The sequence below is a fragment of the Carcharhinus amblyrhynchos genome, chromosome 23 (genome assembly GCF_965287045.1).
Source record: "Carcharhinus amblyrhynchos chromosome 23, sCarAmb.v2.hapA, whole genome shotgun sequence".
Taxonomy (NCBI): Eukaryota; Metazoa; Chordata; class Chondrichthyes; order Carcharhiniformes; family Carcharhinidae; genus Carcharhinus; species Carcharhinus amblyrhynchos.
Genome location: NC_137346.1, coordinates 35,916 through 52,626, shown reverse-complemented (window position 1 = coordinate 52,626; position 16,711 = coordinate 35,916). Strand labels below are relative to the sequence as shown.

General features: G+C 45.6%; 1 protein-coding gene across 1 annotated transcript in view; it reads left to right on the top strand.

Moving 5' to 3' along the window:
* The window catches only part of LOC145357476 (integrin alpha-E-like), a 453,795-nt gene that overhangs the window by 417,726 nt on the left and 19,358 nt on the right, over window positions 1-16,711 (top strand). The window contains exons 34-35 of the mRNA XM_080210848.1: window positions 15,244-15,351; window positions 15,817-15,921. Of these exons, the coding sequence (XP_080066974.1) occupies window positions 15,244-15,351; window positions 15,817-15,921 (213 nt within the window). The remainder of the gene's footprint in view (window positions 1-15,243; window positions 15,352-15,816; window positions 15,922-16,711) is intronic.

Below are 16,711 nucleotides of genomic sequence, written 5' to 3'. Positions count from 1 at the left end.
TCCTCCTCAACTCCGTTCTAAACCACCCCGCCTTTATCTTGAGGCTGTGCCCTCTAGTCCTACTGTCCTTTCTGAGCGGGAAGACCCTCTCCACCTCTATCCTATCCATCCCATTCATCATCTTATATGTTTCAATGAGATCTCCCCTCATTCTTCTAAACTCTAACGAGTACAAGCCTAGTTTATTCTGCCTCTCCTCATAGCTCAACCCCCTCAACTCCGGTATCAGCCTAGTAAACCTCCTCTGCACTCCCTCCAAGGCCAAAATATCCTTGCGTAAGTGCGGCAACCAAAACTGCACACAGTACTCCAGCTGCGGCTTCACAGTGCCCTATACAGCTGCAGCAAGACCTCCCTACTTTTATATTCAATCCCCCTCGCTATGAAGGCCAGCATCCCATTCGCCTTCCTGACCACCTGCTGCACCTGTAGGCTGGAATTAGAGACAACTAATTTTTTTTTTGCTAATAAATGGGAATTGTATTTATCGAAACAGCATTCCATGAAAATAGTGTTTTATTTGGTTTGTTAGTAGTTTAGTTAATCTGTTCAGTTAACCTGTTCATTGTTAGTTAGATAAATAAACTGTTACATGTTGAACATAGAACATTACAGCGCAGTACAGGCCCTTTGGCCCTCGATGCTGCGCCGACCAGTGAAACTAATCTGAAGCCCATCTAACCTACACTTTTCCAATATCAGCCATATATTTATCCAATGCTCTTTGCAACACTGAGTAAGTCCTGCTGTGGTTTGATTGACCAAAATGCATCACCTTGCATTTATCTAAATTAAACTCCATCTGCCATTTATCAGCCCACTGGCCCAATTGATCAAGATCCCATTACAATCTTAGATAACCTTCTTCACTGTCCACTATGGCACCAATCTTGGTGTTATCAGTAAACTTATTAACCATGCCTCCTATATTCTCATCCAAATCATTAATATAAATGCCAAATAACATTGGACCCAACATTGATCCCTGAGGCACACCACTGGTCACAGGTCTCCAGTTTGGAAAACAACAGCTGCAATTCTCCCAAAAAAATTCAAAATGTCAAATTTATGGGAAAACTGGAGTAATTCACACTGTTTTTTTAGTGGGAGTTCAAGCTCGAATCTCCCACACTTTGTGCAATGAAGAGGCCACCAGTGTGAATATCATTACATCTCAAGGGGTGGGGCCTCTTCCTGCCCAGGAGGCTGAAACCAGCAAGCCTCTGCGCATGCACAGTGGCCCTGAACTGTCAGCCTTCTGTTTGCTGGTCAGCTCAATGGCTGGCCAGTCCAGGACTTCTGCAGTATGGCCCTGCCCCGACCATTCCTGGGCCAGCCTGCCCCCCAGCCTCCCCTGATCTCCAGCACTTCCCCATCCTCCTCACAGTGCAGATCCCCTGGGAGACAGATCCCCCACCCCAACCCACCCTGACCGCTGGCCTCCCTTAAGCCCTCATCAATCCCAATGACTGAGTGGCAGCGGCAACCCTCCCATTCCCACTGATCGCCCCTTGGCACTGCCCCATGTCCAATGGGCAGTGCCAAGGTGTCCCCTGGGCATGGGCACTTTGCCTTTTGGGCAGTGCCAGGGGGCACAAGCTGGCACTGCCAGAGTGCCCATGCCCACAGGACATAAGCCCCTGCCACTCGACCTCCTGGTTGCCTTCCCTTTACTCCAGCGGAGCCGTCTGTATAGTTCCCACAAGTGAGGAGCTGGTGTAGTTCCCACTGGAATGAAACGCTTTGGTGGGGTGGGAAAGGATAGCGGGCCCACAGAATTCAGTCCTGGGCCCGTTAATTTTTATTTGTATTATAAACAGACTAAAATCACTTAACTGGTCTTCCCACTGGTTTCCAGCGCAGATCTGGTGGCCCCAGAACTCTGGCACTGGGAGACGCGCTCACAGTGGGAATGCATGCGTGAATCCCACCCATCGTCAGCAGTGAGATTCTCCCACCCCACCATGCTAGAAAATTAACACAGTGGGATGGGAGAATAGCCACCCTCCACAGCAACCTTCTTGTCTTTTGTTATCAAGAACATTTTGTATCCAATTGGCTATCTCAGCCTGGATCCCATGAGATTTAACCTCATGCAACAACCTACCATGCAGTGCCTTGTCAAAGACCTTGCTAAACCCCCCAAACCCCCCTCCCCAAACCCTCCATGTAGACAACATCAACTGCACGGATCTCATCTGCCTTCAAAAAAGTCAGTCAAATTCGTAAGATATGATTTTCCACTCACAAATCCATGCTGCCTGTCCTGAGTCAATCCTTGCCTCTCTACATGCCTGTAGTTCTTGTCTCTCAGAATACCTTCCAACAACATAGCCACTACAGACATGAGGCTCACTGGCCTGTAGTTCTCAGCCTTTTCCCTGCAACGCTTCTTAAACAAAGGCACAACATTTGGCACCCTCCAATCTTCAGGCACCTCACCTGTGGCTGTTGATGATTCAATTGTCTCTGCTAGTGGACCCGTAATTTCCTCCCTAGCTTCCCACAACGTCTGGGATACACCTCATCAGGTCCTGGGGATTTATACCTTGATGTGCTTTAAGACTTCCAGCACCTCCTTTTCTGTAATATGTACACTCCTCAAGACATCATTAATTATTTCCTCAAGTTCCCTGACATCCATGTCTTTCTCAACAATAAATACTAGAGAAACCAAGGACAAAGTTCAAAAACACAAGCTTAAAGGCTCTGTGCCTTAATGCATGGAGCATTTGCAATAAAGTCGATGAATTAATCACGCAGATAGATGTAAACGGGTATGATAATTGGGATTACGTAGACATGGCTGCAGGGCGACCAGGGGTGGGAATTGAATGTCTCAGGGTATTCAATATTTAGGAAGGAGAGACATAAAGGAAAAGGTGGTGGAGTGGCACTGCTGGTTAAAGAGGAAGTTAACACAATAGTGAGAAAGGATATTAATTCTGACAACATGGAGTCTGTATGGGTAGAGTTGAGAAATATCAAGGGGCAAAAAACATTAGCGGGTGTCATATATAGATCCCAAACTGGTGATATTGAGAATGGCATTAAACACAAAATTTGAGATGCATGTGATAAGGGAATATTGGTGATCATGGGTGATTTTAATCTGCACATAGATTGGGTAAAGCAAATTAGCCACAGTCCCGGGGAGGAGGAATTCCTGGAGTGTATACAGGATGCTTTTCTTGACCAATGTGTGGAAGAACCAACTAGACAGCAAGCCATCTTAGATTTGGACTTGGGGATATAGAATCATAGAGTGCAGAAGAGGCCTTTTGGCCCATTAAGTCTGCCTCGATTGATAAAGGCAAGTATTCCATATGCCTTTCTCACCACCCTACTAACATGCTTTTCTGCTTTCAGAGATCTATGGACAAACATGCCAAGGTCCCTTTGTTCCACTTATCTGCCCATTTGATCATTCCGTCTGTATCTTGTAGCCCAAGATACTCCGCCTCACTGTTAACCAACCGGCCAATCTTTGTGTCATCCGCAAACTTAGGCATTGTCAATGTAATTTATGTAAATGACAAATAATAAAGGGCCTAACACAGATCCCTGTGGTACACCACTGGACACTGGCTTCCAGTCACTAAAGCAGCCTTCTGTCATCACCTCTGTCTCCTACAACGGAACCAATTTTGAATTCACTTTATCAAATTACCCTGTATCCCATTTGAATTTATCTTCTTTACAAGTCTCGCATGTGAGACTTTGTCAAAGGCTTTGCTGAAATCCATACAATCTACATTGATTGCACTACCCTTACCTACACACTACCCCGATCAAGCTTTGCCTCTCCAAGTGGAGATAGATGCTCTGCTTCAGACGCTTCTCCAATAGTTCCCAACCACTAAGGCAGTCTGTAGTTCCCTGGTTTATCTTGAAAACTCTTCCTAAATAGCGGGACCACATTAGCTGTTCTCCAATCATCTGGCAGCTCCTCCATGGCCAAAGAGGAATTGAAAATTTGGGTCAGAGCCCCTGCAATCTTCTCCCTTGCCTCCCACAGCAGCCTAGTGCACAATTCATCCATACCTGGAGAATTATTCAATTCGAAGGAAGCCAATACCTCCAATATCTTGTCTTTTCCTATTGTCAATTTGCTCAAGAACATCACAGCCCCTCTCCCTGAATTGTCCATTATCCTCATTCTCTTGGGTGAAGACAGATGTGAAGTATTCATTCAACACTCTACCAGCATTCCCTAGCTCCACCCTGAGATTGCCCCCCTTGGTCCCTAATGGGCCCCACATTTTCCCTGATTATCCTGTTCCCGTTGATATATTTATGGAATGTCTCCGAATTTTCCCTGCAGCCAGAACTTTCTCATAACCCCTCCTTGCCCTCCTAATTGCTGCTCCAGCTCCAAAACTGAGGCTTCCAGGAGCTGCAGCTGGACACAGTTCCCGCACACATGCTGGCCCCGGGCACTGGAAATGTGCCCGGCCTCCCACTTGAAGCAAGAAGAGCAAACCACAGCTTCTAGCGCTCCTGCATGTCTAAATCCTTTAAGCTTTACAAGATATTTTTTAAAAAAGAAATAAAGCAAATAATTCCCTATCCTTGTCTAAACAATCATTTTCAATTTAACATGGTTTGGAAATACCCATCAGGACTTACTGATCAATCAAGACTACCAGAAGGATGTGAAGGCTTTGGAGAGAGTACAGAAAAGATTTACCAGGATGTTGCCTGATGTGGAGGGCATTAACTATGAGGAGCGGTTGGAGAAACTTGATTTCTTCTCACTGGAATGACAGAAGTTGAGGGGAGACTTGATAGAAGTCTACAAGGTTATGAGAGGCTTGGACAGAGTGAATAGTCAGAAGCTTTTTCATAAGAACATAAGAACATAAGAAATAGGAGCAGGAGTAGGCCAACTAGCCCTTCGAGCCTGCCCCGCCATTCAATAAGATCATGGCTGATCTGTCATGGCTCAGTTCCACATTCCCGCCCTCTCCCCATAACCCTTAATCCCCTCGCTTATCAAAAACCCATCAACCCGCATCTTAAAAATATTTAGCGAGGCAGCGTCCACCACTTCAACGGGCAGAGAATTCCAGAGATTCACCACCCTTTGAGTGAAGAAGTTCCTCCTCAACTCCGTTCTAAACCGCCCCCCCTTTATCTTGAGGCTGTGCCCCCTAGTCCTACTGTCCTTTCTGAGCGGGAAGAGTCTCTCCACCTCTATCCTATCCATCCCATTCATCATCTTATACATCTCAATGAGATCTCCCCTCATTCTTCTAAACTCTAACGAGTACAAGCCTAGTTTATTCAGCCTCTCCTCATAGCTCAACCCCCTCAACTCCAGTATCAGCCTAGTGAACCTCCTCTGCACTCCCTCCAAGGCCAAAATATCCTTGCGTAAGTACGGCGCCCAAAACTGCACACAGTACTCCAGCTGCGGCCTCACCAATGCCCTATACAGCTGCAGCAAGACCTCTCTACTTTTATATTCAATCCCCCTCGCTATGAAAGCCAGCATCCCATTAGCCTTCCTGACCACCTGCTGCACCTGCAGGCTGGGTTTTTGCGACTCATGCACAAGGACCCCGAGGTCCCTCTGCACCGTCGCCTGCTGCAGTTTTTCGCCACGTAAGTAATAGTCCTTCCTACCATTATTCCTACCAAAGTGGACCACCTCGCACTTGCTCCCAGAATGGAAGAGTCAGTTAATAGGGGGCATAGGTTTAAAGTGTGAGGAGCAATGTTTAAAGGAGATGAATGAGGCAGATTTTTTACACAGGAGGGTGGTGGATGCCTGGAACTCGTTGCAGGGGGAGTAGTGGAAGCAGATACAGTAGTGACTTTTAAGGGTGCCTTGACAAGTACATGAATAGGATGGGAGTAGAGGGATATAGTCCCCGGAAGGGTAGGGGGTTTTAGTTAAGTTGGGCAGCATGGTCGGTGCAGGCTTGGAGGGCTGAAGGATCCGTTCCTGTGCTGTAATTTTCTTTGTTCTTTGTTCATTGATGACACAAAAATCAGTAGAGTGATGAATAGGAGGATAGCTGTAGTCTGCAGGAAATATCGATGGACTGGTCAGGTGGGCAGAACAAGAAATTCAACTTGGAACAGTGTGAGGTGATGCACTTGGGGAGAACTAAGAAGGTAAATGATTACATTATGAATGGTAGGACGCTGGAAAGTACTAAAGATCAGAAGGACCTTGGAGTGCATATCCACAGACTCATCCAGGAGGCAGGGCAAATAGATAAGGTGATTAAGAAAGCGTATGGGAAACTTGCCGTTATTCACAAGGCATAGAATACAAAAACAGGGAGGTCATGCTGGAATTGTACGAAACGCAGGATAGGCCACAGCTGGAGTATTGCATGCAGTTTTGGTCACTGCATTATAGGAAGTATGTGATTGCACTGAACTGGAGAGGGGTGCAGAGGAGATTCTCCAGGATGCTGCCTCGGCTGGAGGGCCTGAGATATGTGGAGAGATTGGATAAGCTGGGCTTTTTCCTTGATGCAGCAAATGTTAAAAGTGAACCTGATTGAGGTGTATAAGATTGAGAGGCATAGATAAGGTGGATAGGGTGGTCTATTTTCCATCAGTAAAGGGGTCAATAATAACCTGGCACAGAGATTTAAGGTCGAGGTAACGGCTAAGGAGGTAGTTGTGGAGAAATTTTTTCACCCAGAGGATGGGTGAAACTCATTGCCTGAAAGGGTGGTTGAGTCAGAAACTTGTAACATTTAAGTATTTAGATATTCACTTGCAATGCCATAACCTCCAGAACTCAGGGGATAACAGTAGCAGCAGCCGGAGTAGTGGCTAGCTCTGTTGTTAAGCAGGGAGGGACAAAGAGCACTAGAGCAATAGTTATAGGGTTCTCTAAAGTTGGGGGGTACAACAGGCGCTTCTGTGGCCATGAAAGAGACTCCAGGATGGTACATTCCCTGCCTGGTGCCACAGTGGCACAGTGCTTAACACTGCTGCCTCACAGCGACAGGGATCCGGGTTTGATTCCCGACTTGGTCACTGTCTGTGTGGAGTTGGCACATTCTCCTCGTGTCTGTGTGGGTTTTCTCCAGGTGCTCTGGTTTCCTCCCATAGTCTGAAAGAAGTGCCGGTTAGGTGCATTGACCCCGAACAGGTGCTGGAGTGTGACGACCAGGGATATTTCACAGTAACTTCATTGTAATGTTAATGTAAGCCTTATTTATGATTAATAAATAAACTTTTAACTTTAACTGGTGCCAGGGTCCAGGATGTCTCTGAATGGACAGAAAGCATTCTGAAGGGAGGGCGTGAACAGCCAGAGGTCATAGAACCCTACAGTGCAGGAAGAGTCCATTTGGCCCATCGAGTCTGCACCAACCACAATCCCACCCGGGCCCTACCCCCATATCCCTACATATTTACCCACTAATTCCTCTAACCTATGCATCTCAGGACACAAAGGGGTAATTTTAGCACAGCCAATCAATCTAACCTGCACATCTTTGGACTGTGGGAGGAAACCGGAGTACTCGGAAGAAACCCATGCAGACAGGAGGAGAATGTTCAAATCCACACGGACAGTGACTCAAGCTGGGAATCAAACCCAGGTTCCTGGAGTTGTGAAGCAGCAATGCTAACCACTGTGCTACCGTGTCACCCACAAGTCGTGGTACATATTGGTACTAATGACATAGATAGGCATGATGTGGAGATGCTGGCGTTGGACAGAGGTAGGTGCAGTAAGAGGGCTCACAACACCAGGTTAAAGTCCAAGAGGGTTTATTTGGTTTATTTAAACCTGTTGGACTTTAACCTGGTGTTGTGAAACTTCTTATTGGACATAGGTAAGAAAAGTGACGAGGTTCTGCAGCAGCAGTTTAGGGAGTTAGGCAGAAAGTTAAAAAGCAGGACCCCTAGGTTGTAATCTCAGGATTACTCCCTGTGCCACGTGCTAGTGAGGCTAGGAATAGGAGGATAATGCAGCTCAACACATGGCTAAACACTGGTATAGGAAGGAGGGTTTTAGATATCTGGACCGTTGGATCTCTTCAGGGACAGCTGCACAAGAAGGATGGGCTGCATCTAAACTGAAGGGGCATAAATATTCTGGCTGAGAGGTTTGCTAGTGTCACACAGGAGGATTTAAAGTAATTTGGGTGGGGGAGGGGGATGAGGGGCGGAAACCAAAGCAAAGGCGAATTAACTGAAGGGGAACCAGAGAGCCTGGCCCGTAAGATTCAGAGAAAGAGAAGGAGATAGAGGAACAGATATGTAGGCAGATTTTGGCAAGGTGTAAAAGTAGCAGGGTTGTTGTGATGGGAGATTTTAACTTCCCCAATATTGACTAGGACTCACTTAGTGCTAGGGATGTGGATGGGGCAGAGTTTGTAAGGAGTATCTAAGAGGGCTTCTTGAAATAGTATGTAAATAGTCCAACTAGGGAAGAGGCCACACTGGACCTGGTATTGGGGAATGAGCATGGCCAGGTGGTCAACGTTTCAGTAGGGGAGCAGTTCGTGAACAGTGACCATAATTCAGTAAGCTTTAAGGTACTGATATATAAGTGTAGTCCTCAAGTGAAGGCGCTAAATTGGGGGAAGGCTAATTACAACAATATTAGGCAGGAACTGAAGAATGTAGATTGGGGGCAAATATTTGATGGCAAATCAACATCTGGCATGTGGGAGGCTTTCAAGTTTAAATTGAGACGAATTCATGATTGGCACATTCCTGTAAAGATGAAGGATAAGTATGGCAAGTTTCAGGAACCTTGGATAACAAGAAATATTATGAGCCTAGTCAAAGAGAAAAAGGAAGCATTTGTCAAGACTATGATGTGAGATAATGCATTTTGGAAGGTCTAATACCGATGGGAAATATACAGTAAATGGCAGAACCCTTAAGAGTATTGATAAGCAAAGGGATCCGGGTATACAGGTACATAGGCCATTGAAGGTGGCAATGCAGGTGGAGAAGGTAGTCAGGAAGGCATATGGCATGCTTGCCTTCATTGGCCGGGGTATTGAGTTTAAAAATCGGCAAGTCATGTTGCAGCTTTATAGAACCTTAGTTAGGTCACACTTGGAATACAGTGTTCAATTCTGTTCCTCACACTACGAGAAGGATGTGGAGGATTTGGAGAGGGTACAGAAAAGATTTACCAAGATGTTGCCTGATACGGAGGGCATTAGCTATGAAGAGAGGTTGGAGAAACTTGGTTTGTTCTCACTGGAAGGAAGAAGGTTGAGGAATGTCCTGATAGAAGTCTACAAGATTATGAAAGGCATGGACCAAGTGGTTAGTCAGAAGCTTTTTTGCAGGGTGGAAGAGTCAATTACTCGCGGGTACAGGTTTAAGGTGCGAGGGGCAAGGTTCAAAGGAGATGTACGAGGCAAGTTTTTTATGATGTGGTGTTGTGAGACTTCTTACGTTTCAAGTTTTTTTACACAGAGGGGGTGGGTGCCTGGAACACGCTGCTGGGGGATGTAGTAGAAGCAGATAAGATAATGACTTTTAAGGGGTGTCTTAATGTATACATGAATAGGATGGGAATAGACTGATAGAATATAAAAGCAGGGAGGTCTTGCTGCAACTGTACAAGATACTGGTGAGGCCGCAGCTGGAGTACTGTGTGCAGTTTTGGTCGCCGCATTTGAGAAAGGATATATTGGCTTTGGAGGGGGTACAGAGAAGGTTCAGCAGGCTGACATTGGAGATGATGAGGTTAGCTTATGAAGAGAGATTGAATAGACTGGGTCTGTACTCGTTAGAGTTTAGAAGGCTGAGGGGGGGATCTTATAGAGACTTACAAGATAATGAAGGGGCTAGATAGGGTAGAGGTATAGAGATTCTTCCCGCTTAGAAAGGATAGCAGAACTAGAGGGCACAGCCTCAAAATAAGGGGGGGAACGCAGTTTAGAACGGAGTTGAGGAGGAACTTCTTCACTCAAAGGGTGGTTAATCTCTGGAATTCTCTGCCCATTGAAGTGGTGGATACTACCTCGCTGAATATATTTAAGTCACGGGTAGATAGGTTTCTGATAGACAAGGGAATTGAGGGTTATGGGGAGAAAGCAGGAATGTGGAACTGATCCACTTCAGATCAGCCATGATCTTATTGAATGGCGGGCAGGCTCGAGGGGCTAGATGGCCAACTCCTGCTCCTATTTCTTATGTTCTTACATGGTCCCCAGAATGGTAGGGGGTTTTAGTTCAGTCGGGCAGCATAGTCGGTGCAGGCTTGGAGGGCCGATGGACCTGTTCCTGTGCTGTAATTTTTTTTATTCTTTTGACTCTGAGTCAAGTACTGAAAAATGGATTATTGTTATCAGATGTTGGTTGATCTTTGTGGACGCAAGAGACCAAATGGCCTCCTCCTGTGCCAAAAACACCAATGAATCACATCACAAAAGTAAACTGTTTGACCCATTGAGTTCTTGCTATCTTCAGTATCGAGTTCCTTTAATAATATGGTAGCCAGAACTGATTACAGTGCTCCAAGTCTGGTCTAAGCAAGGTTCTATGAGGATTTAACATAAGATCTTTGCTTCTCAATTCTATCCCTAAAGAAATTAACCCCAATAATTTGGTTACATTTTAAAGCCTTATTAACCTGCATTATTGCTACCATTAATAGTTTGTACCCCAAAATTCCTTTGTACTTGGACACCTATTTACTGAAGAAATCAAAATACATTATATCTACCACATTACCTCTTTCTAACCTTTCTGTTACTTCTTCGAACAATTCAATACCTGTAAATTTGACTGATCTTCTGTAATCCACACTTGTTATATTTTCAGTTTCCAGATTTATAAAAACTTGCATATTTGATTAACAATTCCATCAACTTTCCTACAACCGGCATTAAACTAATGATTGTATTAATTGGAGTTTAGAAGACTGAGGGGGATCTCATCAAAACTTATACAATCTAACAGGGTTAGACAGAGTAGATTCAGAAAGAATGGTGGGGGAGTTCAGAATTGGGGGTCATAGTATGAGGATTAGGAATAAACCTTTTAGAACTGAGGTGAGGAGAAATTTCTTCACCCAGAGGGTGGTGAATGTGTGGAATTCACTACCATTGGAAGTAATTGAGGCCAAAACATTGCATAATTTCAAGAAGAAATTAAATATAGCCCTTCGAGCCAAAAGGTCCAACGGATGTAGGGGGAAGGCAGGATATTAAAAGATCAATATCAGGATATTGAATTTGATGATCAGCCATGATCAAAATGAATGACATAGCAGGCTCAAAGGGCTGAATGGCCTACTCCAACTTTGAGTTTATATGTTAATCAGTGTATGTCCCCTTGAACTTTTTATATCTCCCTTCTTGTATATATAAGAATCACATTAGCTGTCGACCAGTGCCCTGATAAGAACATAAGAACTAGGAGCAAGAGTAGGCCATCTGGCCCCTCGAGCCTGCTCCGCCATTCTATAAGATCATGGCTGATCTTTTTGTGGACTCAGCTCCACTTACCCCCTGCTCACCATAACCCTTAATTCCCTTACTGTTCAAAAGTTTATCTATCGTTGCCTTAAAAACATTCAATGAGGTAGCCTCAACTGCTTCACAGGGCAGGGAATTCCAAGATTCACAACCATTTTTGTGAGGAAGTTCCTCCTCAACTCAGTCCTAAATCTGCTTCCCCTTATTTTGAGGCTACGTCCTCTAGTTCTAGTTTCACCTGCCGGTGGAAACAACTTCGCTCCCTCTATCTTATCTATTCCCTTCATAAGCTTATATGATTCTATAAGATCTCCCCTCATTCTTCTGAATTCCAATGAGTATACATAGAACATAGAACACTACAGCACAAACAGGCCCTTCGGCCCACAAGTTGCGCCGATCACTTCTATACCTACTAAGCCATAGCCTATCTATAACCCCCAATCCCATTAGATCCCATATACTCATCCAGAAGTCTTTTAAAAGACCCCAGCGAGTTCGCCTCCACCACCACTGACGGCAGCCGATTCCATTCACTCACCACCCTCTGAGTGAAAAACTTACCCCTAACATCTCCTCTGTACTTGCTTCCCTGCACCTTAAATCTGTGTCCTCTCGTAGCGACATTTCAGCCCTGGGAAATAGCCTCTGAGAATCCACTCTATCTATTCCTCTCAACATCTTATAAACCTCTATCAGGTCGCCTCTCAACCTTCGTCTCTCCAGGGAGAAGAGTCCCAGCTCTCTCAACCTATCTTCATAAAGCATGCCTCCCAATCCAGGCAACATCCTTGTAAATCTCCTCTGCACCCTTTCAATAGCTTCCACGTCCTTCCTATAGTGAGGCGACCAGAACTGCGCACAGTACTCCAAGTGGGGTCTGACAAGGGTCTTATAAAGTTGCAGCATTACCTCCCGACTCCTAAACTCAATCCCTCGATTAATCAAGGCCAGTACACCATACGCCTTCTTGACCACATCCTCCACCTGCCGCAGTCTACTCAGTCTCTCCTCATAAGCCAACCCTCTCAACTCTGTAATCAACCTGGTGAATCTCCTCCGCATCCCCTTCAGTGCCAGTATTTCCTTTCCCAAACTGTACACAGTACTCCAAGTGTGGCTTCACCAGCACCTTATACAGCTCCAACATAATCTCGCTGTTTTTAAACTCCATCCCTCTCGCAATGAAGGACAAAATTCCACTCCCCTTCTTAATTACCTGCTGCACCTACAAACTAACTCCTTGAGAATCCTGCACAAGGATATCCAGGTCCCTCTGCAAAGCAGCATGCTGCAATTTTTTTACCATTTAAATAATAGGTGGCACGGTAGCACAGTGGTTAGCACTGCTGCTTCACAGCTCCAGGGACCTGGGTTCAATTCCCAGCTTGGGTCGCTGTCTGTGTGGCGTTTGCATGTTCTCCTTGTGTCTGCATGGGTTTCCTCTAGGTGCTCCAGTTTCCTCTCAGAGTCCAAAGATGTACGGGTTAGGTTGATTGACCGTGCTAAAATTGCCCCTTCGTGTCCTGAGATGCATAGGTTAGAGGGATTAGCAGGTGGATATGGGGGTAGGGCCTGGGTGGGATTGTGGTCGGTACAGACTCGATGGGCCAAATGGCCTCTTTCTGCACTGTAGGGTTCTAATGATGATTTTGCTGTTATTCCTACCAAAATGGATGACCTGATACTATTTCTTTTCATGATGATTTTTTTAATATAAATGTAGAAGTGACTCATCTATTTCTTCCCCAACTTCTTTTAATCTGCACAGCAAAAGTGATCATTAGGCTGTCAGATTATTGTAAAAATCCAACTAGCTGATTAATGTTAACATAGAACATAGAACATTACAGCGCAGCACAGGCCCTTCGGCCCTCGATGTTGCACCGACCAGTGGAACCAATCTAATGACCCTCTAACCTAAACTATTCCAATGTTATCCATATGCCTATCCACTGACCATTTGAACACCCTTAAATTTGGCGAGTCCACAACTGCTGCAGGCAGGGCATTCCACGCCCTTACTACCCTCTGAGTAAAGAACCTACCTCTGACATCCATCCTATAATTACCAAGCCCTTAATTTAAAGCTGTGTCCCCTTGTGTTAGCCATCACCATCCGAGGTAATGTTCCTTTGCAAATAAACCTGCATCTTCGCTCTTTCAGGCCTTCCATTCATCACTGATGAAATTGATTCTTAATTACCCTTGCAAGCCAAGGGAACCATTCAGTTGTGTAAAAGTGTTAACCTGGAACAGCTCACATAACAGCACTCTGGGAATACCTCATCACATCGACTACAGCAGTTCAGCAGCCAAGGAATCCATAGAATTTCTACAGTGGAGAAGGAAACCATTTGACTTACTGGGCCCGATTTTACCATTTTGACTCTAAGTGCGGGCAGACTTGAAACTGGGAGTGTTTCAGACCTGAGTTTTAGACCCGTTCTCAGGCACCCCTCATACACACTATACCTGAAAAAATGTCAGCGATTCTGAATCGCGCTGCACAAGCTATGGGTGGGGGCTTATTGCACCCAAAACACTACAGTTCTGATCATCACCTCCAACTGCACATGCCAGAAAAAAAACAGAAAAACACTCTCCTGCCGCATTACTCCCAGGCCTAATAATGCCTTCCCCTGGCCCCCACAGACAATGCCCCACCCCTACAATATAACTCTTCCCCTTATCCCCCACTACTCAGACTGATCACAGGCCCCTCCTCCCCTTCCCCCCACCGATCACACGCAGTGGCAGCAGACCCTTCCACGCCCCCCTCCCCCCCAACCTTTCGCATGCAGAGTGGCAGTGGACCTCCCTTCCCCCAATCCGATCGCACACAGAGTGATAGCGAACCACCCGCCCACCAACGGAGAGCCACCTGACCCACCTCTCTCCCCTCCCCCACCAGATAATGATCTGACCCACCTCCTCCACTACCACCCCTGCCCCCCCACCCCTCCTCCAGTCTCCGATCTGAGTCAAGGAGCTGTCAGAAGCTCTGAACTTACCTCCCTAAAAACTGGAACATCCGAATCAGACCTTTGCGGACCATGTCTGTTTTGCCAAATCTGGACGGGGAACGCGGTGGTAAAGGGGGAAGTGCTGCTAAGTTTGGATGTGCAGCCCACTAAGTCAATTTAAATGCATGCAAATACATTTAAATTGATGTCGCACCTGTTTCGGGCACAGTCCAGATAATTTTCAGCCATTGGTAAAAGGAGAACAGGCGTGGAGACGGTCGTGGACAGCACTGTTCACCTCACGCCCGACTTTACCAAGTTTTCGCACTCAAAAACGGGCGCAATTTGACAGTAAAATCAGGCCCATCGAGTTTGCACTGACTCTTTCATTATCCATCTTTTCCACCCCCATTTTCCCACCTCCCATGCCCCCCCAAAATTCCCACATTTACTAGGCTAATCCACCTAACCTACACACCTTTGGACATGAAGGGGGGTCATAGTACCATGGTCAATCTATCTAACCTGCTCATCTTTGAACTGTGGGAGGAAACTGGAGCATCCGAAGAAACCCACACAGACACAGGGAGACTATGCAAAACACCGCAGAGACAGTCACCCAAGGATGGAATCGAAACTGGGTCCCTGGCGCTGTGAGGCAGCAGTGCTAACCACTATTATGCCTTGTCATGATAATTAGGAATGGACAATAAATGTCAGCTTTCATTGTGCTTACCACATCTCCAGAATGAACAAAAATATCTCCTGTTGAAGAGGTGGCAGTAACATAATTTCTATGTTCTATGAACTTATCCTTAATGAATTACATACTTACATGTTTTTTTTCATAGGACTGTGACTTGGAAGGATGTGAATGTTCGTATTTTAACTGCACACTCAGAGAAACAAAACAAGATATCAATCTAACGGCAAAGATGCATTTGAGCAATTTAAAAAGGGTAAAATTTTCATTAATTTCTGATGTAAAACAGAAGACTGAGCACTGCCAGGCCATGCCTCTCACCACCCGGGGACTTCACCTGGCCTGTGCTGGTGGAGACCAGCAGTGATTCTCACTAACATGAGGCCCCGCAGCAAGGGAGATAATTCTGGGAGGCTGAAATATGCCATTCTAGACATGCTAATGGTTTTGAAATCTATTCAATCCCACGCAACAGACTTGTGTCCTTTCTGGGCATTAAGCTGATCTTGTTGTCAAAACAGGACTGAGAAGGTTGCGTGCGAGGCCAAACCAGTTCACACTGAATGCAAACTGGAGTAATGGCCCCACGCAATCTTGCTGGCTGGCTATGCAATTGACCAGTGCAATGAGCCAATAAGATCTCACCCACAATCTTTTGTGTAAGTCTTTTTTTAATTCTAATATGTTTGATTGTTCTATAAATTTATCTTTCCTTCTTCAGCTTGTCAAAGATAATGCTGATATTGTGGTCTCAGGAGTTGTTTCTTTTGATGAAAATCTATATCAGGAAACATCTAATGCTAAAGATATCCGTCACAGCATAAAGGTAAAGCACAGAATCTGATTACTCTGCAATCTGCATCACAAAATTGAGTTGGATTGAAATTTTCAGCATTCCTAACACAGATAAAGCTGTTACCGATCACTAACATATCAGCTTTTTTTTTCTGGGGTGTAAGGGCCATTTGTTTAGTGTGCAATCCTGTTTGCATTTGTTTTACATGACTGAGTGCATTGATAAATCATAGAGACTGACTTGTGTGAAGCCTAGCTGGTGCCTTCTGACCTGTTGTGCAACCATGCAGTTTAGAGGGAACACTGCATGCCCCTCCCCAACACAGTACTCCAACTCCATCCCTGCTCCCCCATTCCTTTGCCAACCCAGCACTACCTACAACTCCTCTATCTCACTTCCTCTCTCTCTCTACTTTCCACCCCCTCAACCCTCATCTGCTCCTTTCCATATGCCACATCAGTTCCCCTCATATTCCAGCACTTTTCATCCCCACTCCTGTTCCATTTGCCTCAGCCCACCCCTCTCCCCTTTAAACTTCCCCTCCTCCCTCCCTTCTCCACTTATCCTGTATCCATTCCCCAATGTGGCATCGAACTTCTGGGTACTGGTAGCTGCAAATTGGAATCCAAGAAGAAATCCCCTGTCACAGGGCAAGTCAATGTCACAGTGCCTCACAGCATCAGAAACCTGGGTTCAATTCCAACCTTGTGTGATTGTCTGTGTGGAGTTTGCATGTTCTCCTGGTGTCTGCATGTGTTCCCTCCAGGTGCTCCAGTTTCCTCTCACACTCCAAAGGTGTACAAGTTTGGTGGAGTGACCA